This window comes from Vulpes lagopus, chromosome 12 (genome assembly GCF_018345385.1).
Source record: "Vulpes lagopus strain Blue_001 chromosome 12, ASM1834538v1, whole genome shotgun sequence".
NCBI lineage: Eukaryota > Metazoa > Chordata > Mammalia > Carnivora > Canidae > Vulpes > Vulpes lagopus.
In genome coordinates, this window is record NC_054835.1 from 23,762,541 (window position 1) to 23,788,843 (window position 26,303).

Below are 26,303 nucleotides of genomic sequence, written 5' to 3' on the forward strand. Positions count from 1 at the left end.
GCCCCTTCTATGTTCTTGACTCAGTAAAAACCATCCCCACCTATGAAGCTTCCATGCCAGAAACCTGGGAATCACCCTGACTCCTCTCTCCCCCTCATCTACATCTATTGCATATTTGAAATGAAGTAGATTTCCTTCTCACTGTTCCTACTGCCACTGCCTGGGGTCCAACCCTCATCATTTCTTGCCATGACAGCTGTAAGAGTGTCCTGTCAACTGTGTTTCCTTCTAGTTTTGCCTCTCTTTGATCTGTCCCATCACATGGCACCCGAAGTGATTTTGCTAAAGGTCAAATCACTGTCTATCTCTGTCTGTTGAAAATGTTTCAAATACTCTGCATGGTTTCCAGCATGGAATGGAAGCTTCCCCTCTGACCTGACCCCTGCCTCCCTCTTTGGTCTATCTCTTGCCACCTTCAGACTTCCTGGAAATTTAGTCAGCCCTCTGAATGACATGTAATTCTTTAAAAGTGCAGGCCTCAGGATCCCTGGGTGGCACATCGGTTTAGCGCCTGCCTTTGGCCCAGGGCGCGATGCCGGAGACCCGGGATCGAGTCCCAGGTCGGGCTCCCAGTGCATGGAGCCTGCTTCTCCCTCTGCCTGTGTCTCTGCCTCTCTCTCCCTCTGTGTGTGACTATCATAAATTAAAAAAAAAAATTTAAAAGTGCAGGCCTCTCTTCTGCTTTCTATGAATAAGGTGTCAGCTCATCCTGGGAGATCACAGGGCGGAGTGAAACCCTAGAAGCATGGGTATGTCCCATGACAGCAGTGGAGATTAACGTTTAGAACAAATAAGGAAAGTCATTATTTAATTAATTCCCTTACTTTTCTAAGGAAAAGAGAAATCCATGGACTCCACTGTTCAAAGACATGCAGAATGCAGAACTGAGAGACATTCTATATCGCAATAACAACTCTGGTTTGTAAGCTTCTAACATAAATTTATAATAAGCCCATTTCCCTTTTATGACTTACTTATGCTTTGAACCAGACTTCCTTGGCGTCATTTCCAAATCTAACATGTATTAGCTGTGTGTTCTTCTGTAGGCTACTTACCTCTCTGTGTTTCAGTTTCCTTGTGTGTGAAAGGGGATAATAGTACCTACCTCAGAGGACTCCTGGGAGGGTAAAATACATTAGCATCTATGAAAGGCTGTGAATAGCTTTTTCCTGTAAGCACTATGTTAGTGTTAGTTACTATTATCATTTTTACTGAAATATACCAGTCAATCTATTTTATGCATTAAAAAAAGCACAGGTCTCGGGCAGCCTGGGTGGCTCAGCAGTTTAGCGCCGCCTTCAGTCCAGAGCCTGATCCTGGAGACCTGGGATGGAGTCCCACATCCGGCTTCCTGCAAGGAGCCTGCTTCCTCCTCTACCTGTGTCTCTGCCTCTCTTTCTCTTTCTGTGTCTCTCATAAATAAATAAAATCTTAAAAAAAAATTTAAAAAGCACAGGTCTCTTGTTCTTTGCCTAGTTAACCCTGGCCCTATACTCTTTGCCTGGCTAATCTTTCTTCAGATCTCAGCTAAATTTATAATAGAGAAAAGTTAGAACAACCCGAATGGGCTGACCTAAGTAACAGAATGGTTAATTATACATTTAAAAATAAAATTTTGGTATATTCACAGAATGAAATATCACACATGCCAATTTTGAATAACTTTAGTGTTTTTAATGACATAGAAGAATATAAAGTAACAAAAATAAGATATACTAATATACTAGTTCAAGAAAGAGTAGTGACAATAGTAAAATATAAAACCATGTACAGAATGTTGAGTCATTTTTATTTTATTTATGCTTTCCTATATTTTCTAATTTTTGTACAGTGACTATCTATATTTTCTATGAAAAAAACAAAACAAAACTCAGGCATTACCTTTTTTGACATTTCACCACCACCTTCCAAAACATGTATCCCCAATGCTTGAAATAGTGCCCAGAATATAGTAGACGCTCAGTAAAGTTTTATTGAATTATTTTTCTTCTCTTGTTGGATATTCTCTATGACCAAACTGGAAAGAGCTTGAAACAGATATAAAGGGGCACCTCGGTGGCTCAGTGGTTGAGTATGTGCCTTCAGGTCAGGTCATGATCCTGGGGTTCCGGGATCAAGTCCCGTATCAGGCTCCCCATGGGGAGCCTGCTTCTCCCTCTGCCTATGTCTCTGGCTTTCTGACTGTGTCTCGCATGAAGAAAGAAAGAAGAAAGAAAGAAAGAAAGAAAGAAAGAAAGAAAGAAAGAAAGAAAGAAAGAAAAAGAAAGAAAGAGAAAGAAAGAAAGAAAGAAAGAAGAAAGAAAGAAAGAGAAAGAAAGAAAGAAAGAAAGAAAGAAAGAAAGAAGGAAAGAAAGGAAGAAAGAAAGAAAAAGAAAGAAAGAAAGGAAGGAAGGAAGGAAGGAAGGAAGGAAGGAAGGAAGAAAGAAAGAAAGAAAGAAGAAAGAAAGAAAGAAAGAAAGAAAGAAAGAAAGAAAGAAAAAGAAAGAAAGAAAGAAAGAAAGAAAGAAAGAAAGAAAGAAAGAAAGAAAGAAAGAAAAGCACTGTTTGAAGGAAGAGAGATATTTCCTAAAGAATACTGGAAGTTTTCCAAACACTGATGAGGCTTTAACCTTCTCTCAGGAATTTAACAACTCTAAATTCATTGACCTCCACCCTTGACAGCAAAGAGCAGGCAGTGGTGGGTGAAGGAGACTCATTTCCTCTTTAAGAAGAATGAGGCTGCTGGCTTGAGGAGTAGAGTGTGATTGTCTCTGATGAACTGCTTCAATTAGCAACATGTCCTATGGACTCCATCCTGAACCCCGTGCTTTGGACAATTTTGTACTTGTTTCTTCAATCTACAACCCAGTTTCTGCTCCCATTTCCCCCAAGTGACTTGGCTATAACATTGGCAAGACCAAATAATTTATCCTAATTGGTTTATTATACTGGCAAAGTGACCATTCAGCTCATTTTGGCTTTCCAGTCTCAACACTTGCTCACAAGAAATTCTCTAGTTTTGGGCATTACACATACTAGTGGCTAGCACTCTTGGCCCTGACACTCAATGGTCTCCCCAATGCTCATGCATCTCTGCACTTTCCTTCTAGGAGGGCACAAAATGTCAGGATTTGACCACTTCTGTTTCCTGCTCCTCAGAAGTTTTGTAATCTCTTTGGAGAGTTTGGTATCTTCTGAGACTTCCTGTATTTGCAATATCAGAGGTCATACCTGTAGAGGAAGTCTGGTTATCTCTGAACCAGGACTTGGAAGACTTGAGTCTTGACACACATCCTGTGTGACCTTGATTAATAAGTCTTTGAACTTCTCTGAATTTGTATTCCTAATCTGTACAATGCCAAAACATATAGGGATCAAATAAAACCATGGAGGTGGATATGCTGGGGGAAATCAGAAGTACTAGGACCTTTGAAAGTTCATATTACTGCTGTGGCTAGTGGTCCTGTTTGCAGCCTGGGGAGTCTGGGAGGACAAAAATGAGGAGAAAACAGATGTGAAAGTGACCAAAATGGAATAATGAGCACAGTGCCAGTCAAGGGTATAGGAGGGGAAACCTTACTGTTACCACGAGTGAGGGGAAGTGAAGGGCTTTCCTGCTCAAGAGTGAGGAGGTGACCACAGAATGTAAATGGAGCTCCTGGGACCATGGTTGACTCTTGCTACCACTTCTCACAACCCTAAGCTGGAAAGAATTGAGTCTAGAATAGTATCCTTGATGCTAAAACTACTGGGTCTATGGGTTGAGGGCAGAAGAAGGAAGAAAATTATCCCATTAAAGCTGGGGAATCACACTTTGGATAGAATTTTTCAAAATAATCAGTTTATTCTTACTTCATTTAACTAAATGGAATTCATATCCTAAGTCCATGTTATCTGTCACAACCCCTCCCATTAAAACTGATAGTTTGGGCTACCTCTGGGCACATATTAAGCAAATGTTTATTGAACACCTACTGTTTATACAGAGATAAGCATGACATGGTTTCTGCATCAAGGTGCTCCTTTTTAGTGAGGGAGACAAATAGATATGTTATAGGTGATAAAATGGAGGGAGCTCTGGAGGCTTCCTCTAGGAGCATGGAGAAAGATTCAGAGTTTAGTTGGAAGAGGGGTCAGGGAGGGTTATCTAAAGACAATGAGCACTTTTTTCGTAGTGTATTTGGGAGGGATTTGTTCTTATTCTCTATTGACTATCACTTAGAAATAGCTTCAATGTATGAATCTCAGAGGCCATTGATTCAGCTTAACATGTTGACAGAAGCCTTGGTACTTTTGGTGTGGAATTTCACTGGTGTGAACACAGCATTATTGGTGAGATCTTTACAAACAAAACATTTTATCTCTATGAACCAAAGATCAAACCAAGGCTAAGAAGCCAAAGTCAACAGTCAAACTCATTGTGTGGCTCAACACAGATTAATTACCCATTCTTATATATCATCATTCTCCTATTGTTCCAGAGCAGACACCTTCATAATCCCTCCACAGGTTGAAGATCAGCACACCCCACTCATTTAGACAGAGGACTCCATGTCAAGTGCTCCTTCTTAGTGCATGGTGGAATTTAGATTTGACTGGGAACCATTCATTGACAGTCAAGGAATGGCCTTCTCCGACATTTTGTTTCTACCTCTGATGTGACACTTACTTTATTCCATCTCATGGCATCGTTATTTCTGTCACTGTCAATACCATCACTAGCCTAAGAACTCTTTGAGGGCATATTTGGGGTTTCACTCAGTTTTGTCTGCCCTGACAAACAGCAGATGACTACTCAACTGAGTTAGATGGAAATGCCATGAAAACAAAGTCTATAGATTTGGGGGAACATAAGACACATCCTTCTTCCCTTAAAGCAAGGTGCTTAATGCATGAACATGAAACTCCATCAACCAGGAGAGGCCATGAGAGATACTAGCATAGGTGATACAGGGATCACAGAAACTTAGAGCTGGGGATGGAGGTCTTGGTAAATATTGGAACATTTGGAGCAAAACTTACACAAAGAAAAGGGTAAGGACAGGAGAGAGGAGAGAAGTACAGTTTGTGTGTGTAGGTGGCATATGGGTGGGGGGAGTGATAAGGTAGGATGACATTGAACTTTATTTGTAGCCCTGAAGCACTCCAAAATGCTCCTCTCATCTCTCCTAGTCCACATTTCTACAGTACCCAGGAGGCCTGGCTCTCTCCTTTCCCTCTTCACCCTTCTTTCTCAGGGCAGAGGCAGATAGCCACGTGAGGCTGGGGGTGAGCAAATGGGTCAGTGTGGATGAGCTAATGGTGGATAGAGATCTTGACCAACCACTCTAATTGCCCCCACGTGTCCCACCCCACGCACTACTGTATTCCTGGTTGACTTTATTCTAGGTCAACAGCAGTGCCCAAACAGGTCGGGCTTTCCATGAATGTAAGGAATTCCCTATGGATGGCTGGGGAACACCCACGTGCTTATACTACACATTTTATCCATAACATGGTTAAGCCCATTGCTAGGTATATCCAATCCCATTTTTACACTAGAGGAACATTTTTTATTTGAGTCTTCCAAACTTGATTCTTCCTTTTTCTCTTTTTTCTATTATCAGTCCAAGTAAACATACCAACATCTTTATTTCTTTTCTGTTCCCTTCTTGTTCTAGAACAGACTGACCCAAACTCCTTTCCTGATTTCAGCCCTAATAAGATGGGTCTTTGTGTGTGGCATAGGCCCTAGTGGTCAACATTTTCTCTCTTTGTGGTCATATTCTATATTTGTACTGAGGCAACCAGGTAGAAAGAAAATGGATTTTAGAATCAGATGACTCTTAGTTCAAATCTTGGCACTGCCCCTTAACCAACCATGTGTCCTGGAGATAATGAATTCTCCTGTGTGATCCTCCATTGCCCCAAGGGAATAATCATAGTCCTGCTCAGGGGTATGGTAGGGTTAGATGTCATGTGTATGTGGAAGCTTGCCCAGTGCCTGGTCCTTAGTAAATCTCCAATAAGTAGAAGTTATAGATGTTCCTCAGGTGCCCTGCTGGGTCTTTCTGCACATTCAATGCTGGACTCTCTCTTTACACCTAAGGAAATGTACAGGGCACTAAGGTCACTCAGCTCAGTAGAAGAAGGCCCAAGAATGGGACATGGATTCCTGGCTACCCCTTCCTTCTTAAGGCCAGGCTTGCAGCAGCTTTGGAAAAACATGAAGTCTCAAGTTTCTGGAGGTGCCAACCACTGAGAGCATTATGCTTCTCATCTACAAGCCTCTTTTGGCAGATGTGAAGGTTTCATCCTTCCTCTCTATAGTCTTGATCACTGTCTTTGGTGTACCACTTCCCTCTATGACGCAGCCCACTTCTTCTCCACTACCCCCCTTTCCTCCCGTGATGACATCGCCCTGGGGAAGAGAAGCTGTGAAGGGCTGCTCTCTGTCAGCTAGCTTCAGTTTCCTTATTGGCACCATGACATCATCTCTACCTTGGAAATTCCATTTGCCCTCCTGTGCCTCCATATCTGTTTGAGGCCTCAGAGTTCCTATAAAGAGGGGTTCCCAAGTCAGTTTCAGCACAGAACACAGTTGGGCTCTGAAGCTTCACTGGTCTTCAGTCTCAGCTCCTGGAAAGCCTCTCCTCTGCCGAGACCATGAAGCTCTGTGTGACCATCCTTTCTCTCCTTGTGCTAGTGGCTGCCTTCTGCTCCCCAGCGCTCTCAGCACCAAGTAAGTGGCCACTCTTCCAGCCGCTACTTCTAGAGTCATGGTGTAGATAGTGCTGGCTTTTCTAGCTGGGTCTGATCTAACGGTGGCATCTAGGGACAAAAGGGAGATGGGAAGATTTCCAAGTAGCCTGCTATTAAATGTAGAATCTAGTAGACATTCAGTAGGAGTCAAGTTCCTATTTTCTTAAGAAATAGCAACCAGTAGACTCATTTAAGCAAGTTCCTGCCTCTTTCTGTGCCTTGGTTTCCCCATCTATAAAATGAAGGGAGTTAGACACATGCCCTGAGACTCAGTCCAGTTCCAATCTTCCAAAATTCTTTTGTGAGTTTCTCTTATGATCTTCTATTCAGAATACTACTCCTACTTAGGGTGAGTGGGATTGGAAAAAAGGGACCATATTTTGGGATCTGGTAGTCCTACTGAGATGGCCACTGAATATCTATTGATTAGAAACCAAAATTAACAAGTTGTAGAGCTTCTATCTCACCCTTGCCTTTCTTTCCAGTGGGTTCAGACCCTCCTACCGCCTGCTGCTTCTCTTACACCCTGCGGAAGATTCCTCGCAACTTTGTGGCAGATTACTTTGAGACCAGCAGCCTCTGCTCCCAGCCAGCTGTGGTGTGAGTATCAACCCTGGGTCTATTCTAGGAGGCAGGGGTGAGGGCAGGATTATAAGATGGGACCTACTGGCAGAAGATGGAAGCAAACAGTAGGGAGACAGGTCTCAGGGCTGAAGCCCTTCCAGAAATCAGTGAGGATCAAGCCATGAAGTTACCTGTTGAGTCTGGAGGAGGTTGGGTGGGGGCCAAGGGAAGGCAAGGGGACTTCTGGGGGAGGAATTTAGCCAGAGTCCAGGAAACCAGGGAAACTAAAAAAGATGACAGGAGATGTGCTTAGAAACCGTGCTTAGAAAAACATGCAGAAAAGTCATTGCTAGGGGCAATAGAGAATGAGTAGGGTGATGTATCCATTTGGATTGCAAAACTCATTTGTTCCTAATCTGAGCAACCCAAGAGGTGGAGCTAAATCCAGAGTAGAAGTTGCAAGGAGTCCAGTTTTAGCACCACCCCAGGAAGTTTTCCCACCTATTAGAGCTATCCAACATAAACCATGGTCAAGCAGAGGAAGATACCTACCACAGGCAAGGTCCCATGGGATTCTAATCCGTCTATTCCTTGTTCCACAGATTCCAAACCAGAAGGGGCAGACAAGTCTGTGCTAATCCCAGTGAGCCCTGGGTCCAGGAATACATGGATGATCTGGAACTGAACTGAGCTGCTCCAGGTCAAGGTGCAGGAGGTCTTCAGGGAAGGTCACCTGAGCCCAATGCTTCTCATGAGATGCACCTTCTCCACACTCATGACTCTTCTCAGTAGACTGTTCCTTCTCTTAATTTAATCATATTATGTGTTGTGTTATTGTATTTGAACTTATTTCTATTATTTGTTTTGCCAAAGGACACTTACTTGTCCCCCATGGGGATAGTCTACCATCATTGTTTCTCTGCTATTGTAGACATATGAATAATGCAACTGATTCCATATGTTTTCAAAATAAAATTTCTAAAAAATTATAGACAATTTCTTTGCATTTTAATTTGACTTGAGGTGAAGGGAATTGCCTCATATTATGACTGGGGCAAACTACAGTTTCCAAACACAATAAGGACAAGCAATTACTGAGTACTTAATATGGGCTAATATGGGGCGGCCCGGGTGGCTCAGTGGTTTAGCGTCACCTTCGGCCCAGGGTGTAGTCCTGGAGAGCTGGGATCGAGTCCCACGTCGGGCTCCCTGCATGGAGCCTGCTTCTCCCACTGCCTGTGCCTCTGCCTCTCTCTTTCTCTGTGTCTCTCATGAATAAATAAATTAAAAAAAAGAAGGATGGAGTCCCATCCTTCTAAAAAAAATATGGGTTAATATGTCTAAAGATAAGATATCACTCAACAATTTCAATGGGATTTTAAAACCCTTATGAAGTAGGAACTGGTTATCTCCAATTTTATAGATGAGGAAACAGAGGCACAGAGATGATGTGACTTGCTAAACCTTATGGATCTGCTGGGGTAGTAACATCATGGAAGGATGATCCAAAAGGATAGCTATATGCTAAGAGGTAACATATCAATATTCTGTAGGAAAGTTGTGAATAGCAGTAGCAGCAGCACAATGTAGAAGGCGGAAGTGGTTCAGAGTCAGAAAAGTGGGCCTGCATGACTTATTATTGGCATACCATTAGGAAAGTCATCTTGCCTTACTGGACCTCGAGTTTCACACCTAGAAAGTGAGAGTTTCAAAGGGCTATTGTAAGGTGACATGTACATTACCCATCGTGGGGGCCTGACATCTGGAAGATTCTTTCCTTCTCTGAGCCTCAGCATTCTCACTTAAAATGGGCATGGTGCCTATCCTCCTAGGGTCATCATGTAGATTAGCTTAGTTAGTGAATAAGCTCTCTAAAGGCCAACACAAATGTGAAATGTTATCATGAGAACAGAAGAGTGAATATCAGATCTAGTTCTGGACGGTGGCAGGAATAACCTAGAGCCACAGTTTATTTCCTTAATTCATCCTCAGAACTTCTTCTTACAGGGGTGCCTGGGTGGCTCAGTCGGTTGGGCATCTGACTTTTGATCTCAGAGTCTTGTCTCTTCCCCTCTCTCTCCCTGTCTCTCATGAATAAATAAAATCTTTTAAAAAATGTTCATTCATGGGTCAGAGAGAACATGGGTCTGGAATAGAATTACATGTACGATCAAGTCTTGATTCGTGGGACTTAGAATTTTAGTCTATTAAAAGTTCAGGGACCCTCTCAGACCATCTGGTCCAACTCATGTTTTTGGAAACCGAGAGCCAGGGACTGAGAAGTGACTTACTAGAGGCAATTCAGCAAGTGTGTCACAGAGGACTTTAGCTAATTCCAAATCCCAGGTTAATCCCTTTTCCATACTCCTGGTGACATTCCTTTGTGCCCGCCCCCCCCACACACACACACAAAGGAATGACCCATTGTGTAAGTAGGGTGAAGAGGGGCTGGCCTTGAAAATCGCTTGAGTGTTCTTGGTCCAATGCAAAAGCAGAACTGAGACAATGTACCTTTCCAGAGCCAACAAAGAATTCCCTTCCTTGTTCTGCACTTAGCCACCCTCATCATCCCAGAGCCTGATGGGGCTTGGCTTTTGCTTTTCATCTTCCCACATCTGAAGTGTCCAGTGTATTAGCCACTAGCCACAAGTGGCTCAGTAATTGCTCATCCTTATTGTGTTTGGAAACTGTAGTTTGTCCCAGTCCTAAACAGGAAATAACATTTAAAATTCATTTCCTCAGTAGCACTAGTCACAGTCCATGTGCTCATTAGCTACATATGCTCCATGGCTGCCATGTTGGACAGTGAAGATATAAAGCATTTCCACCATCACAGAAAGTTCCATTGGATGGCACTGTCCTAAAGACACAGAACCTAAAATAGTGAAGGGAAGGGGTGTTGGAAGTAGGCTGGAAAGCAGGGTGTGGACTTTGGTGAAAGATACCTATACTCTGTTCTGAGGAAAGTGGTTGGGAGAGAAAATGGATAATCCCCGGGCCTGAGACAAGGTATAGATCACCATAGTAGGCTGAATAATGGCCATGAAGAAGTCCACATCCTAATCCCCAGAACCTGTGAGGATTGTCTTATACAGCAAAAAGGACTTTGCAGATATGATCAAGTAAAGGATCTTGAGGTGGATAGATTTTCCTGGATTATCTGGCTGGACCCTAAATTGTAGTTATAAGTATCCTTATAAGAAGAGAAAGAGGGAGATTTGACTACAGAGAGAAGAAGGCAATATGACGACCAATGCTATGCCATCGACTTCTATGATGGAGGAAGAGTGCAGGAGCCAAGGAATGCGAGACTGCCATTCTAGAAGCTAGAAAAAACAATGAAATGTCTTTTCTCCTAGAGCCTCTAGATGGAGTGCAGCCCTGTTGATAACCCTGATTTCAGCTTAGTGAAACAGATTTGGATTTCTGAACTCCAGAACTTTAAGAGAATAAATGTGTGTTGTTTTAGGGCACCAAGCTTGTATTAATTTGTTATAGAAGAAATAGAAAACAAATACAATCACCAACTGAAGAGTCACCCCTTCCTCAGTGTGAAAGGAAATGGAACATTCTAGAAAGTAAGACAAACTTCCCTACAGGAGAAACCTAAGGTGAAGTGGGCACATTCCAAAGGAATGGACTATAATGAAGTGAGGCATCTCAAGAGGAGGGTCTGCTCCTAAGCAGGAGGGCCTGCAGCTAAGTACAAAGCTGAGGCTTCACCAAGGGTACAAACCCATGAGTCAAGCTAAGAGGAAGCCTGACTCTTCTTGGGGGCCTTCAAGGGGGTGGGGGTCGGTGATCTTGGATTCTTCTCAGAAGGAGTCCATCCTCTCCTTTGTCTAATGAAGCCTGGAGGAGAGCCACAGCTTGTCTCTGGTTTCACCATTAGAGAGGGCAGGGGTAGAGCTAGAATCTGGGTCTCCTTGCTCACATGAAGCCCTTTGCCCCACATGTCCCTGGCCCTGAGCAAAATGGAAGGGAGGAATTCAGCATCTCAGAGACCAGAGTGCCAGGGAAGCCTGCAGGAGACCTGAATACCCTCGCGAAGAAATGCCTCAGTCAGGAATTCCCGACGACAGAGTGGAATCCTTGTGGTGGGGCAATGTGGAACTTCACCTGTTGCACAACAAGACACTTGTTCTTCCTTTTTCCTTTTCTTTATGAAACTTCCTTTTCTTAGATTGAGGCCAGGATGTTGGTATCTGATTTTCCACGTACTTCTCCAGGTTTCTGGGTGGAGACTAAAACCTGAACAGATGAAGCAGGATAGGAAATGAGAGCTACAGTTTGTGGAGCAACTTCTGGAAAAAACATAGCCCTGTGTTTTTCTATTCTCTTGCAATATTTGCATCCCCCATTTCCCTCCCCAGTTGGGGGGAGAGGGGCTCTGTTTCTTCATGTTCTGATTCATGAAATTCTACATTCTCACCCCCATCTCACTCCAACCCAGAGCCTTCCACCATGTTCCCATGACATAAGCATTTTCCTCCTAGGAGACCAGGAGCTGACCCAGCAGAAACAGTGACCTAGGATATAAGTTGAGCCACAAATAGTGGAAGAAACCACAGTTTTTCCTGGTGGCTGAGTCCAGCGGCCACATGATGGTTCTGAGCTGCTTTCCACACACACCCTTCACAGACCGGAGGGACGTGTCCTCTCTCCCTTTTCCACCTGCCCCCCCATCTAAACACGTCTCCTCTTGGGCTCCCATTGAGTCCAGGCAGACAGGAAAATGTTAAAAGATGTAGGAATTAAGAGAAAAAATTGTGAATGCATTTTTCTACATTTTAAAGTTTCATTTTTAGAATATGAAAATTGTATGAAATACAGACATTCAGAAGAAAAGAGAAAATCACCTTTTTTTTTTTTTTTTTTTTTGCAGGGGAGGACAGGCTTGATCCCAACAGGATGGTCTGGGGACTCCCTCCTCCTCCTCCTCCTCCTCCTCCTCCTCCTCCTTTCTTCTTCTTCTTCTTGATTTTATTTATTTATTTTAGAGCAAGAGAGAGCAGGGGGAGGGGCAGAAGGAGAGGGAGAGAGAGAATCCCAAGCAGACTCCATGCTGAGCACAGAGGCTGACGTGGGGCTCGATCTCAGGACCCTGAGATCATGACCTGAGCCAAACTCAAGAGTCTGATGCTTAACCGACTGAGCCACTCAAGTGCCCCTACATACCTGGTTTATAAAGTTCTTGTCAGCTGTACAACTTTAATCGCAGCATAAAACACTTCCTTGAGCTTTGAATATGCTACCTTCTCTTTCCTTTACTCAATTCCCTATACAAAGGGTTGCTAGAAACATCCTTGGTAAATTTCTTTTTTTTTTTTTTATTGGAGTTCAATTTGCCAACATATAGCATAATACCCAGTGCTCATCCCATCAAGTGCCCCCCTCAGTGCCTTGGTAAACTTCATAAGCCTCCTTAAAGCCGGGGATACTTGTAAATGTCAAAGTCTCAGGCTTTGAGGTACAAAAAAATGTTACCTTTTTTCCCCATAATTGAGCCCAACCCTCCAGTGCCCCTTCCTTTTAGTGGTAGAAAATTTAATCTGACTACAAGGTACACATTATTACTTCCTGATGTTTTTTCCTCCAGTTGAGAATCCTTCATGAGGCATACTTCTTCCTATTCTCTCCTCCCCTTCTTCCCAGGGTCCATCTTCATTCTGGAGGGCTACCATGTGATCAGGCTCATCACACAGGAAGGCGCAGGAATCTTGCTTCTTGTTGTCCGTTGGCCTCTGCTGGCATCTAGAGAAGTGCATCTCAGCCTTCTGGTCATTGGGCATCTGGCCCTCTGTCATGTCACTTGTCCTGCCATGGCCTTCAGGGTCAGTCGTTATGACTCTGTCCTTTCTGTCTCACTCTAAGCTTCTCTGAGCCCACAGGGCTTGGGGCTTCTCGGAAAGGCTGTCAACCTTCTTGGACTGTGCCTCTCTCTTGCTCCTCTACCCCTAGTCCAGCCACTTCCTGGGAAGCACTGGGAAGGTCATTCTCAGATGGCTAATTTTAGGCTCATGCTTTTCACTATATTCTGCTAATAGTGTCTATCTTGTTTTCTCTCCCAGTGTATGGAAAACTAGCTCTTAAATCATGAACTTAAGAAATACATCTATTTTTTATGATATTAACCCTATTCCCAGTTTCCTTTGGGCCTTGCCTTGCAAACACCTTCCCCCCAACACAAACCTTTTTCTCTCAGAAAGCCCAGATCTTGAAATGGAAAGTCCGTGCTTTCAGAACTATTATGTCAATTAGAGTTTTAAGAAAAACCCACCAAGGAACTTAATGAACTTGTCTCTAAACTGTGTCCACTCTCCCTGGAAGGCACTGAGTCTAGGTTATAATCCACTGCGTGTCCCACAAGGAAATAGGAGTGAGTATAAGGAAATGGGGAAGAGAGGGAAGATACCTTGTTAATTCCTCAAAATATGGTACTTAAAGTACCGTGGACAGACATACAGGCCTGCCTGTATTAAGGGGATTGTAAGGGGATTTCCTTGGCCAGATCTGTATTGGATCCATGCCATCTGACTTTAAATGTCATCATCTCTGACCTAGCCAAGTCTCGTGCTTTATAACAAAATGTCCTGGTGTTCACCCTTGGCTTGTCATGCCATAGGACAAAGCTACAATATGAGCAAGATCTGGGACTGGTGGGCTGAGCATGCAGTTAGGTGTTTGAAGGATCTGGCAGGGATGAGAAATGACTCTTTGGGACATGGAATTCCAGGAAAAATAGACTTCCAGACAATTTAGGATTCTATATATAGATGCTGTACCCCAAGGTCTCACATGCCATCCTGAAAAGAAAAAAACACACCAAGGAATAAAACCCTGATGGCTATAGGTGTAAAGGATAGTTTTTGCAGACTGAAGAAATCTGAGAATTCCCAATATCTAGACTCAGTTTTCCCCTTTAATTTCTTATGTATGTCTGACAGCTTCTGCAGACACCTGGCCCTTTCAAGTGGTAATAATATGTCACAAGGACTTGCCAAATACCCAGATTTCTGATCATCACTAGAGTAGTAGAAAGCAGCTTTACATATGGACATTGTTTTGTTTTTCACAAAGAAATAAGGTTTTATCAGGTAAGTGATGTGTTCCTCACTTCACGTGCATGAAAGACACCTGGGAAGCTTTTCTGGACCCCACCATTGGAGATTCCACAGCAGTGGGTCTGAGGTGGGCTTGGATATTTGCAAGGCATGGACTTTGAGTCTCAGACTCTTCATTCGTGACATGGGGATGCCAATGGAAGTAACCTCACAAGCTTGTGAGGCTTTGGTGAGAGGATGGGTGTGAAGAAAGCACAGGGCCGGACATACTGTCATGCTTAAAAAAGGTCAAGTACTCCCATTATTATGGAAGAGGCTCTCCTTAGCAACCTCACAGCTGCCAACATTGATGTGTGCTTGTGCAGAACTGTCACAGGTAATCATCCTTTGCTTCTTTCTGGAAACTTGGAATAGTAAACACCAGATTATATTGTCTTATGTAATTTCTGTTAATTAAATTTCTTTACATAACTGTGGGGAGACTTACCTCCTGTACATTCCCAATTAGGCTGCATACAATGGGGAGTATGGGAATACACAGCTTGAACTAGTCCATTAGAATCTGAACTTAAGGAGGAACCTGGGTGGCTCAGTTGGTTAAGTTTCCAACTCTTGATTTTAGCTCAGGTCATGGTCTCAGGGTCATGAGATCGAGCCCTGAGTCAGCTCTGTGCTCAGCATAGAGTCTGTTTGGGATTTTCTCTCTCTCTCTCCTTCTGCCCCTCCACTTGCTCATGCTCTGTCTGTCAAATATAAAAGCAAGTAAAAATTTTTTTTACAAATTTAACTTGAGGAAGTAAGATTAAAAATGTATTGGGTCACTTTGGGAGGAATTGTCTCTTTCACTGTAGGAGAAAGTGTAAGTCTTACAGTCTTTTTGAAGGACGATGTGACAATATCTTCCAATGCTAGAGTGGATGCATCCTTTTATTTCCATGTTAAGGCATCTCTTCTGGGGGAAATACTGACATGCATAAACAAAGAAATATATACAAAGTACATGATGCATGTACACAGCAATTTGTTTATAATAATAATAATAAAACCCCACCAAAACCCATCTAAATGTTCAACAATTGAATCTTGGTTAAATAAATTATGAACCATTCATTAATGGAATTTTAGATAATAGTTATTTTAGAAAAGGAAAAAAAAGATATCTGGATAGCTCTCTAAGACATCATGTTAAGTTGAAGAAAGCAAAATAATACATATATGTACATACATATAATACATATTTCTAAAAAGAAAGTGATATGTTTATATATACACATATATGTGTATGTAAAAGCATAGAAAAAGACATTAGAAAAATAAACAACAAACTGCTAACATTTGCATATCTCCTGGAAGGTTACTATTCTGGATATATCTGTATTTTTGAATTATTGATCATAAGAATTAGTGCATGTGTTTGTTGCATAAAAATGAACTTTTAAAGATTATGTTGGTAGCTGATGAGTCATGTCCAGGTCTCCCTTTTAGAGGAGACACTTTAGAGAGTGTCCTCCCCTTGCCAACAGTGTACTGGAGGCTTCCACTGCAAGTTCCTTGGGGCTCTCTGGCCTGGCTCCACTCACTCATCCAGGCCAAGCTACTCAGCAGCCTGGAATCTGGCCAGCCTCATTTGGTTTGGATTTGGGCTTGCCCTGCCTGTGCTCTGCACTACCTGGGTACACTGCCTGGGTACCATGTACTGAGCTGCCCTGCCTTCTCCAGGTTCCCTTATCCCTCCTTCATACCTTAGAGTCATTGCTGGTGCTGGTGCCCATTTTTGTATCCAAAGATTCTGAGATGCTGGGTGTGAGCTAACTACCTGGGTTATTCAGAGCCCTCCTCTTCTGGGTTTGCTTACTATTTCTCTGCTCATAGGGTAGCTTGTCCAGGCCTCCCCAGAGGCGGTCATGAGGTGGTTGTCCCAGCTCTGACTACCAAGGACAAAGCAGGCTTTGTCTTTGCTCCCATGGTCATTGGGGTTTTAACCCTGCACTCCATTCTCTGAGATTCTGTAACTGAATAGGAAAGAGGGTGGGCCTCTTACTCAGGCTCCTATGAACACTTAGTACTCTCCTCTTATAGTTCAGCTCAGCCTGCTCACTTGCAAGCCCTGTTTCCAGGAACCTCTGCTTACAGAGCAGGGGAGGTCAAAGATCATCAGTCATCAGGATGGATCCTGTCTCTCAACCCCCAAGGGCTTGGCCAACTGTGATTTTTGAACATTGATTTTTCCTTGGAAGAGTGACTTCACTACCACCTGTTGCTACCTTTGTGGTTAAGGGGTGGCCCACATTTCATATCTGCTCAGGGATCTCAGCCCCCTAGAGGAGGCTCCAAAGCATACATTTAACCATCTCTCCCACAAAGAGCATGTATCCATATCTGGATCCCTGGATGCCCCAGATGGGCCCTGACAAACAATACTTCATGCTCTCATAGTTCAAGGTCTCACTCTGAAATCTAAATTTCACAACCGTTTTCTTTGGCCACAGTTCCTAAGAGGACCAGGAAAACCAGTGCCAAGTTGCAATAGAACAATGAACAAAGGGCTAAGAGGTGTCCCTAAACTTTCTTGTTTGACATTTGCATCTTTAAGAAACCACCCCGTAACTGGAGGGAAATCAGCTATGAAACAGAACGAAGGAACTAAAGCTTCTGAGGGTGTTCCCTAGGAAGCTTACTTTTTCTGCAGACCAGTCTTGCTCTACTGCCTCCCACCCCACTCTCTTTTCTGCTGACACTGACAGTATAAACTAGGACCAGGCTCTGTGTGTGCATCACATCAAAGGCGGCATGAAGAAGGGTGCAGTCTTTGTTCTGGTAACTTTCATCACTGTGGGGATGGAGTTGGCCTGTGCTTGGAAACCTTTGAGAGGTGAAGATGCTGAGGGGATACTACTTGAGAACAGAGAAGACTCAGAGCCCAGCTTCCAACCCAGGGATGGTGACAAGTCATCCTGAGTCTACAATCACAGGTCATTATTAACCAAGGGTTCCTCACCCTCCTTCCCCTCCCCTGGCAAAGAGACTTAACTATTCCCAGAAAATGGGTGATCTTGGGAAGAGGAGGGAAAGGACAGGGAACCACAATTTATTGAGTATCTCCTGTGTCAAGCAAGCATTGTGCTAAAGTTGAGATAAAAAGGTAAACACAACCGGGTCAGGGAGACAAACCTATATAAAGTATTACAATCCAGAAGTACTAGTGATTTTTACAGATTTCTACTAAGTTCCACGGCAGCAAAGGAAGGAGTTAGTGTCTTTGCCTGGGGAGTTGGACAATTTGTCAGAGAGTGAAGAATATCTACAGGAGAGCTTTAAGGATGCATAAAGTTTGCCAGAGGAAGGATGTTCAGATGATGGGAAAAGTGGGTTCTCTGTTGGGATGGGAAAGTGATATGGTAGGTAGAAGTTGCAGCATCTCAGGGGGATAGTAGAGGGTCATCTGAGCCAGGGTCTAAAGAGGAATGAGCAGCCTGCTGAAGAGTTTGGAAAACTGGTATTGGTTGCTTAGCAGAGGAAATGTCATGATCAAATTTGTATTTTAGAAGAGTGGCTCTGGTGTCCATATGAAAGATAGACAGGATGTTTATTAAGCATGTCTGGATACCAGCCCCAGAAGATTTCTCATGGATCCATGAATCCAATGCTTGGCAGAACAAGACTCTCCCACAATCCATTCCTGGCTCTTACCTATCCCTGGAATTACAGCCCTAGAAGAAGAATATCTAAAATAGTAGAGCAACTGCTTTCTAAAGATCTTGTGTCCAAAATAAACTGTAACTGTGGCATTATTCAGGGTGTGTTATCCTTCCTTTTAGGGCATCATGGTGGACTCCCTGTAGGTTAGGAGGTCCCTAAGTGTGTACCAGCAGTGAGCTCGTAACTAAGAGGCACTCAGAATACCAATAGATCAGGGGCAAGTTCCTCCCAGATAGTTCCTTTCCTTCTTCTGTGTCTATGACTCCAGACCGAGCAAGTGGCATGAGAATATTTTCTCCAGCATCCTATGAGTACAAATTTGGCCAGGCAAAAAAAATTAATGACCAGGTAGCAGCACATCACAACCCTATTGGAGTGGCCTTCATTAGGACAAGACTCAGAAGGGGCATGGCAAGGGGCAAGTGTGGAAATATTCCATTCTAAGGCAACACACTAATATCTAGCAGTACTAGGTGCCTAAACCCAGGAGAGTGACCCCGACTCTTGAGATGTGGGGCTTTGAGTGATGTGAGTCAGGAAGTGCCATCTCTTGCCTGGAGTGATGAAGGGTAAGGATACAGTTAGGAGGTAGGCTTTGCGGGTAGAGCCTTTGATTCAGGTTACCTGAAGCAGAAGAAAGACCCAGCATCTGTCCAGAGGTGCCTAAAGAATTTTCTGGGATTTGTGCTGAATTGTGCTTGGGAGGTCTATCGTGTCGTAAGGGCATGAAATGCTGCAGCAATGGATGTGGTCATGTCTACAAGTATCTTGTCCCCCAAGTAAGTATAAATCAGTCAAGAGCTGTCCAAGGGGATGGACAACTCCCCAGTGGACTTTGCTGGGGTAGACAGATGCTCACATGTCCATTGCACACAGATGTCTGGATAACTCCAAGAGAAAGAGGCTGAGTACCTATTCCAGAACAGCCCCGAGATAAACCTAGGTCTCCCAAAAAAGCCCTGACAAAAATGATGCTCTGAGTTGAAAAGTATAAAGTTCTCTGATTTTGTTAATATTTATAATTTAAATTGTCTTCATTTTTCTTTATTTTTGTCTGTATTATCCCTCAATTTCTGAGAGAAAAATGATAAAATTTCCAACTAAAATTGTTCATTCATGTATTTCTTACACTTCTCTATCAGTCGTCTCTTAGTATATATTTCAGGTAAAATGTTTAGAAGCATATATGTCCATGATCATAATTATCTTCTTAATCCATTATTCCTTTTAACACTAAATAATATATTTCCCCTCATATATTCAACAGTAAAAGCTATTCACCAAATATCAAGATTGATAATTCAGCATTCCTTTAGTTCATATTTGCCCAGTAAAATTTTCCTATCTCCTTATTTTACTATTTAAAATTTTTCATATGTTTCTTAAAGCAATATATTGATTGATTGTTCTCATTTTTATCCAGTTGGAGTGGTCTTTTGATCACTAAGTTTAACCAATTTATATTTATGACCCTCACTGTTAAATTAAGACCTGTTTCTGTCACTATCTTTCATATTTCCTATTTACTATATTTTCTTATTGTCTTTGTTTTACTTTACCATTTCTATTAGCTGGACTAGATTCCCATATGCCAAATGGAAGCCATACTTCTATTTTTATTCTTCTGGAATTTACCCTTGAAGATTTTTAAAACCTATTACTATTTTCACCTTTTTAAGAACAAGGCAATTACCATAATGTGCCCTCATTTCTCTTTGGACTTGTGTTCTCAACCCCATTCCTCTGAGTAACCAAGCAGATATCACATAGAATTTTAGTTCTGGATTCTATGCTTGTACTTTAAGAGATTGTCATTTCTTTTGATACTAGCCAAATTTAGTAGGTTATATATTTACCTTTAATCCCTGTATATTCATATCACCCTCCTGATCTTTTCCCCTCTTTTCTTGCTGAAATATTTCCTTTAAGTGTGTTTTCAAAAAGGGTCTTTTTAAAAAAAAAAACAAAACAAAACAAAAAAAAAGGGTCTTTTTGAAGGGGCTTTTTGGAAGGGTACAGCTGATCTGGCTGCTAGGGGTATTAACATGTAAGGAGCCTTTCTTACTTGGTGAGGAATGTGTCTAGAGAAAGAACAGAAGAACCAGTAGTGAGAACTTTGGGGCCCTGTGAGATCAAAGACGTTAAGGCATCTCTTGAAATTACAGGCCTTACCATACAAATGGACCAAATGTTTTTTGCATGGCTTCTTTCTGCTGGGACCCACTTCTACCCTATTGTTAGAATCTCTTGGTTCATAGGGGAGAAAAACTCACAGCGAATTTTCATGACCAATAATGTCCACAGTATGCACTGAAGCCTGATTTGCTTCTAAACAATAAGCAGATGTTCAATTAACACGGGCGTGAGGGGACATGCCTGAGTGTAGGGAGGATTCCTACGTGGAAGACCTGGTGGTTTAGGTGGTAGAGGACGATGTTACAGTGTAAATAGGACCTGAACAGCATCCAGTCTCATCTCTTTTGAAATAGGTGCCTGACCAGAACTGCCCATAGGAACCTATGGCATTTGTGTTAACATGCACCCAGAAGATGAATCTTGTCCCATGGGACAGAAATGCTGTCGCCATGGCTGTGGCCATGTGTACAGTGTTGTCCCTAAAGTGAGTACAAGCCAGTTTCAGAGATGTCCCCAGGCAAAAATGCTGCCCTGGTCTTCCTTAGGACAACTGTGGGAGAAGCAGAATTGTCCTACTTACTCTAGGATTTCAGGCCACCTTATCTGAACTCTTCTGTTGTCCTGACTTCCCTGAAGAGAACCATGCTGAGCAGTTGAGTTCAGAAGAGGCAGCTTGATCCTGGGTACACAGAGAGTGAAGTTTTCTTAGGGCTTAGCCCAGATGTCAGTACAGCTTCCCAACTCCTGTGCACTTTCAGCTTATCTCAGGCTGGCAATAGGGCAAGTGTTTGGGAGATATGGGGAGAGAAAAGGGACCAGCATTCGTTGAACAGCTGTCCTATGTTACATTCCTGAATGCAAAGCTAAATCTGGCAATGTCACTCTTTTCAAATGCTTTCAGTCCAGTCAGGGAGGTGGAACCACAAAACAAATGAAAAACTATGGAACAAGGGAACAAAGTTCTGAGGAAGCCAGGAAGGAGTCAGCATCTTTATCAAGGGGCGTCAACAGCATCTTCAGAAAATAGGTAATAGTCTGAACTAGATTTTTTTTAATTTTTATTTATTTATGATAGTCACACAGAGAGAGAGAGAGAGGCAGAGACACAGGCAGAGGGAGAAGCAGGCTCCATGCACCGGGAGCCCGACGTGGGACTCAATCCCAGGTCTCCAGGATCGCGCCCTGGGCCAAAGGCAGGCGCCAAACCGCTGCGCCACCCAGGGATCCCTGAACTAGATTTTGATAGAGAGCAGGATTAAACAGAAAGAAAAGGAGGACAAGGTATGCTGAGGGAGCAGTGGGACTTGGCCTCAGATGTTCCGAAATGATGGAGGTTTAGAGCACAGGAGTGAGTGGAGACTTGCTATGGGTAGTGGCAGGGAGAAATCTAGAAAAGGAGGATCAAGACAGATTCTGGAACATCTTAAACATATCTTAAACACTTAAGCCCCTGCACAGAGTGTGAATGGGGCTCTAGGATAGGTTTTTAAGCAGAGGAAGAGTCCTGACAAATCTGTGTTTTCTGTCAGTAGCAATGATGATCATTGTTGAGGGAAGGAAACACCTTGACAAAAGGTTCTGGCCACCTCCCTGAATTCCTCACATATCTTCCAAGCCATAGAAGTGCAGGCTCTTCCACAAGGCTTTCACGGTTGTTCTTCATCTTTGGAACTACTACCCTGGGAGAAATGCTATATTTTAATTGTTCAAGCTTTGAAGTTTCCAGGGGTAAACCTTTTTTTGGGGGGGGGGGGGGTAAAGCTTTATACAGAAAATCCTTATCTGAAAATCCCTAATCCAGAACAAGGAAACTATAATGCTGGCACTATCCAATCTGAATTTTTCACTATTTAAAGTTTCTAAGGGGTCCATTCTGGACTAGTGGCATCATAAGTAGCATAAAATACTAATATGCTTGCATGTGGAGCCCTGAAAATAATTCTGGGGTTTCTAAGAGGACAAGGTGAAATGTCTCTCTCAGGTTCCTTCCTCTGTCTTTTATGACTACTGGTATTACTCTAGAGTCTCTAAGTGTGAGTGGTTCTACAAGTGTTTGTTCTGGGGACCAGTAGAACTCTTAGCTCAGTCTCCTCAGGGAAGGAGGAAGATATAGGGTAGACTTAATGAGCACCAAGTCTGAGCTCAGGGACTGACTGAAGAGAATGAGCAAAGTCAAACCTTCCCAAATCAAATTTGGGCCTTCCAGAAAAGGCAAAGACAAGAGTTTGAGTTGACAACACAATGGCTCTAGAACCTGGATGTGATCCCCCTGTTTACTCCTGACAAGGATTCTGACTGGCCCTGTGGGAACTTGGGGTCTCCTCCTGTGGCCCTCCTTGCTGACTCTAAGTGGCTTTTGCCACTTAGACTGGATTTTCTTTCTTTCTTTTTTTTATTCATGAGAGACAGAGAGAGAATGAGAGAGAGAGAGAGAGAGAGAGGCAGAGAGGCAGAGACACAGGCAGGGGGAGAAGCAGGCTCCATGCAGGGAGCCCGATGTGGGACTTGATCCCGGGTCTCCAGGATCGGGCCCTGGGCTGAAGGCAGGTGCTAAACTGCTGAGCCACCCGGGCTGCCCTAGACTGGATTTTCACATTCTGTCCAGGCTTCCAGGGCATCTGACCCTGAACAGCTCTTGGTTTGCACTTTGCCACACCTGACTGAGCAGCCTGCAGGGATTCAGCAGGGGCCAAGGCCATGGGAAAGTCTCAGTAAGGAGGAAAGGTAGACAAATGAAATAATATCTGAAAGCAAGTTTGGAGTTTTTTCTTTGAAAACACATTTTCAAACTCTTTCTTCAAATATATTTATTTTTAAACTACCCCAAAATTGAGAGGTAATGACAACTTTGATTTTATTTGTTTTTAGATAGTCTAGATCAGGGACTAGCCACCTAAAGCCCATAGGCTATCGGGTTCTGTAGATAGCCCATGAGCTATGACTGGTCTTTACACTTTACATGAATTATACCTAGTGATATGTAAAATTATATGGAATTCAAATTTTAGTATCTGTGAAGTTTTATTTGAATACTTACATTTATACATTGTCTCTGGCTGTTCTTGCCTGGTGGTATCAGAATTCAGTAGTTGTGACAGAAAAAATGACCTGCAAAGCCTAAAGTACTTACTATCTGCCCTTTACAGAAGATATTTGTTGACCTTTAGTCTAGATCCAAAAAATGAAGAAAGACATTATTTCAGAAAACTATGGTTTACAATATAGCACAAATGAATTCACAGATTCACAGATTTTCTAGCTCTGGTAGCATGTTTTAATCCTTCCCTTCCCCTTGCAAAAAGATTTAAACAAAAATATAAAAAAGCAATTATGTCTAAATAATAGTCCAGTGTGTGTGTGTGTGACCTTTTCTTTATTCATTCATATGTAGACAGACATTTGACTATTATGAGTAACGCCGCAGTGAACATAGATGAGCAGATAGCTCTTAGAGATACTGTTTCCCTTTCTTTTGAGTATATATTCAGAATTAGGATAGCTGGAATATGGTAGCTCTATTTTAATTTTTTGAGGAACCTCCATCCTGTTTTCCATAGTGGCCATACCAATTTACATTCCCACCAGCAGTGCTCAAGGATTTCTTTTTTCCACATCCTCTCTCACACTTGTTGTCTTTTTCTGTTTATTTCTTTTTTGATGATAGACCTTCTAATGGGTGTGAGGCAATATCTAATTGTGGTTTTGGTCTGTATTTCCCTGATGACTAGTCATACTGGGCCCTTTAAAGTACCTGTTGGCCATTTGTATGTCTACCTTTGAAAAATGTCTATTCAGGTCAGATGATTATCATTTTCCTCCTTAAACATTTCCAAAATTTTAAAATTTATACAATGATTATTTGTAAAATTTAAAAAGTATTTAAAAAGGTTATGTTTATATTGTAATCTCATATTTTCTTATTTCATTCTAGTTAACACTGACAAAATAAAGAGATCTGCTGTACAAAAGACGTCTCTTCCATGAATATGAAACAAATCTAAAACAACACCAGAGAATTCTTGACATAATTGTATCCCCTTAGACTGAATACTGATGTCCACAGCACTAAGGAAATGGAAATCAGATGACACAAATATTACATTACTTGCACCAACCAATGTTACAATGTTATAAGCTGATGGGAAATAAATGCCCAGAGTAAACACAGAGGGAGAAATTTCAAATGCAAGTACAATATAGCAATCCATCTACTATTTCTGCAGGACTAAGGTATGAATGGTTCCAACTCTGCAGAGAGAATGCAAAAATCCACAATTCTTGCTTTCTCCCTGCCACACTGTGTTCTACCAACGTGTATCAGAGGAAGGACATGCAGGTGCCTGTGACTGAGGGTAAATTCCTGATGAATAGACATTCATGGAACTATGTGTACCCTTCAGAAAAAGACTTCTGGGACGCCTCGCTGGCTCAGTTGGTGGAGCGTGGGACTCTTGATCTCTGGGTCGTGACTCCATCTCTGGGTCGTGACTTCAAGCCCCACATCGGGTGTGGAGCCTACTTTAAAAAAAAAAAAAGACGCCTGATTTTAGGAAACGCAAGCTTTTAATTGCCCATCTCTGCAATTAATATAAGATTATATGACATAAGGTAAAACAAGGAACAGAAATAAAGAGGATAGAAAAAAAGTATAATCAGGAGATCAAAAAACAGCTCAGGTATGTATCTTGAAATTAACCATATATGTATCAGTCCAAATATACATTCCAAATGATCTTGACATTAAATCATGCATTAACTTAAAATATTTTCAAAATATTCTTGTGTACACAGGGAGAAAGAAGCAGAGATTGAGGGAGAGAGAGAGAGAGAGAGAGAGAGAGAGACTATCTCTAGAGGGAAACCCAAGAAATTACAATAGTGGTCCCTCTGGAGAGAGAACAGGGTGGAAGAGCCTGAAAGTCAGGGATGGAGAGAGAAATTACTCTTCATTGTAAATCTTTATGTTTAAATTCATGCATTTACATTCTTCCTTAAACTACAAATATAACCTATAGAGGTCCAACTCCACTTACACCAGAAAGGAGATTATCAAGACAGAATGTGTACTCTGACCCTCCTTTTTCTTCCTGAGAGCAGGAGATAAAACTGTCATATGAAAGGTACCCTCCTTATACCAGTAGGAAGGAAGACATTCTCATTATCAGAGAGTAGAAAATGTGGGAAATCTGTACAAGACTCGTGAACTAACCCTTGTCGTCCTAGTCACCTTCTTGCCATTTCTAACCTCAGCTCAAACCCCTTGTCATGTCAATTCTTGACAAATTTATTGTTTCTATGGTATAACAGCTTCCTGCTCTGGTCACTTCGGGTCTTCATCCTCTTGTGAAGGCTCCCATTTACATGTAAAGATTTTAGGAAAGTTTGTATGCTTTTTCCCATGAATCTGTCATACGTCAGTTTAGTTCTTAGGTCCAGCCAGAGACCCAAAAGCATGGGGAGAATATTTCCTCCCCTGCACATCCTATATCCAGCCTCCCCTCTCCTCAGCATGGTCGGGCTCGACGTGACCTAAGCTGGACGGCCATACATTCCACAAAGTCAGCCTCCCAAGATATAAGTATTCCCACCAGCAGCTATGCAGGAGACAGGGCAAGTCCATAGGCAAGAGCTGAGTGAACAAAGTAAAGTCATCAAGATCATAATGTAATTGTGAAATATGGACTTTTAATTCATTTTATGTATGTTTTATAAAAGCTGGCAACAGGGGAAGAAAATCATCCTATCTAGGCATGGCTCCCCTTGCCCCCCTATAAATAACAGCAAGAGACTGAGTCACAAGAAAGAAGTGTTGACCAGCGGTCTCTCAGGTGGTATAGCCAAGTGAAAAACTTCAGTGAGTGAGTGGAGTTAAGGAATTTGGGAGGCAGTGGTAGAGAATGCCAGCTCCTCCTTACCCTGGACCCCTGCAACATGACGGGTGCACCTTAGTCCTCCTGGGGATGAGCAGTAGACGAAAGGGCAAGGCAGGTGATATGGAGGAAAGAGACCTGAGAATTTGGAAAGAACTAGTTTATCTCCTATCCACCCCTGCAACTAAATTCCTCAGTAATTCTGAACACAGTGAGCTATGTCTGAGTCCTGATCTGTGAATGGGAGGTG

General features: G+C 42.5%; 1 protein-coding gene across 1 annotated transcript; it reads left to right on the forward strand.

Moving 5' to 3' along the window:
- The first annotated feature begins 6,401 nt into the window (after positions 1 to 6,401).
- On the forward strand, positions 6,402 to 8,275 carry LOC121473745 (C-C motif chemokine 4). The gene is made up of 3 exons (XM_041726420.1): positions 6,402 to 6,700; positions 7,206 to 7,320; positions 7,887 to 8,275. Exons 1-3 carry the CDS (start codon positions 6,625 to 6,627, stop codon positions 7,972 to 7,974), a joined length of 279 nt encoding a protein of 92 aa, XP_041582354.1. The 5' UTR covers positions 6,402 to 6,624; the 3' UTR covers positions 7,975 to 8,275.
- The last annotated feature ends 18,028 nt before the right edge of the window (positions 8,276 to 26,303 follow it).

Bases quoted from the DNA above. Each gene is read 5' to 3' on its own strand.
- LOC121473745 (XM_041726420.1), top strand. From the start codon at position 6,625: ATGAAGCTCTGTGTGACCATCCTTTCTCTCCTTGTGCTAGTGGCTGCC. The intron at 6,701-7,205 runs GTAAGTGGCCAC...CTTTCTTTCCAG, and splicing joins CCCAGCGCTCTCAGCACCAA to TGGGTTCAGACCCTCCTACC. The intron at 7,321-7,886 runs GTGAGTATCAAC...CTTGTTCCACAG, and splicing joins TGCTCCCAGCCAGCTGTGGT to ATTCCAAACCAGAAGGGGCA.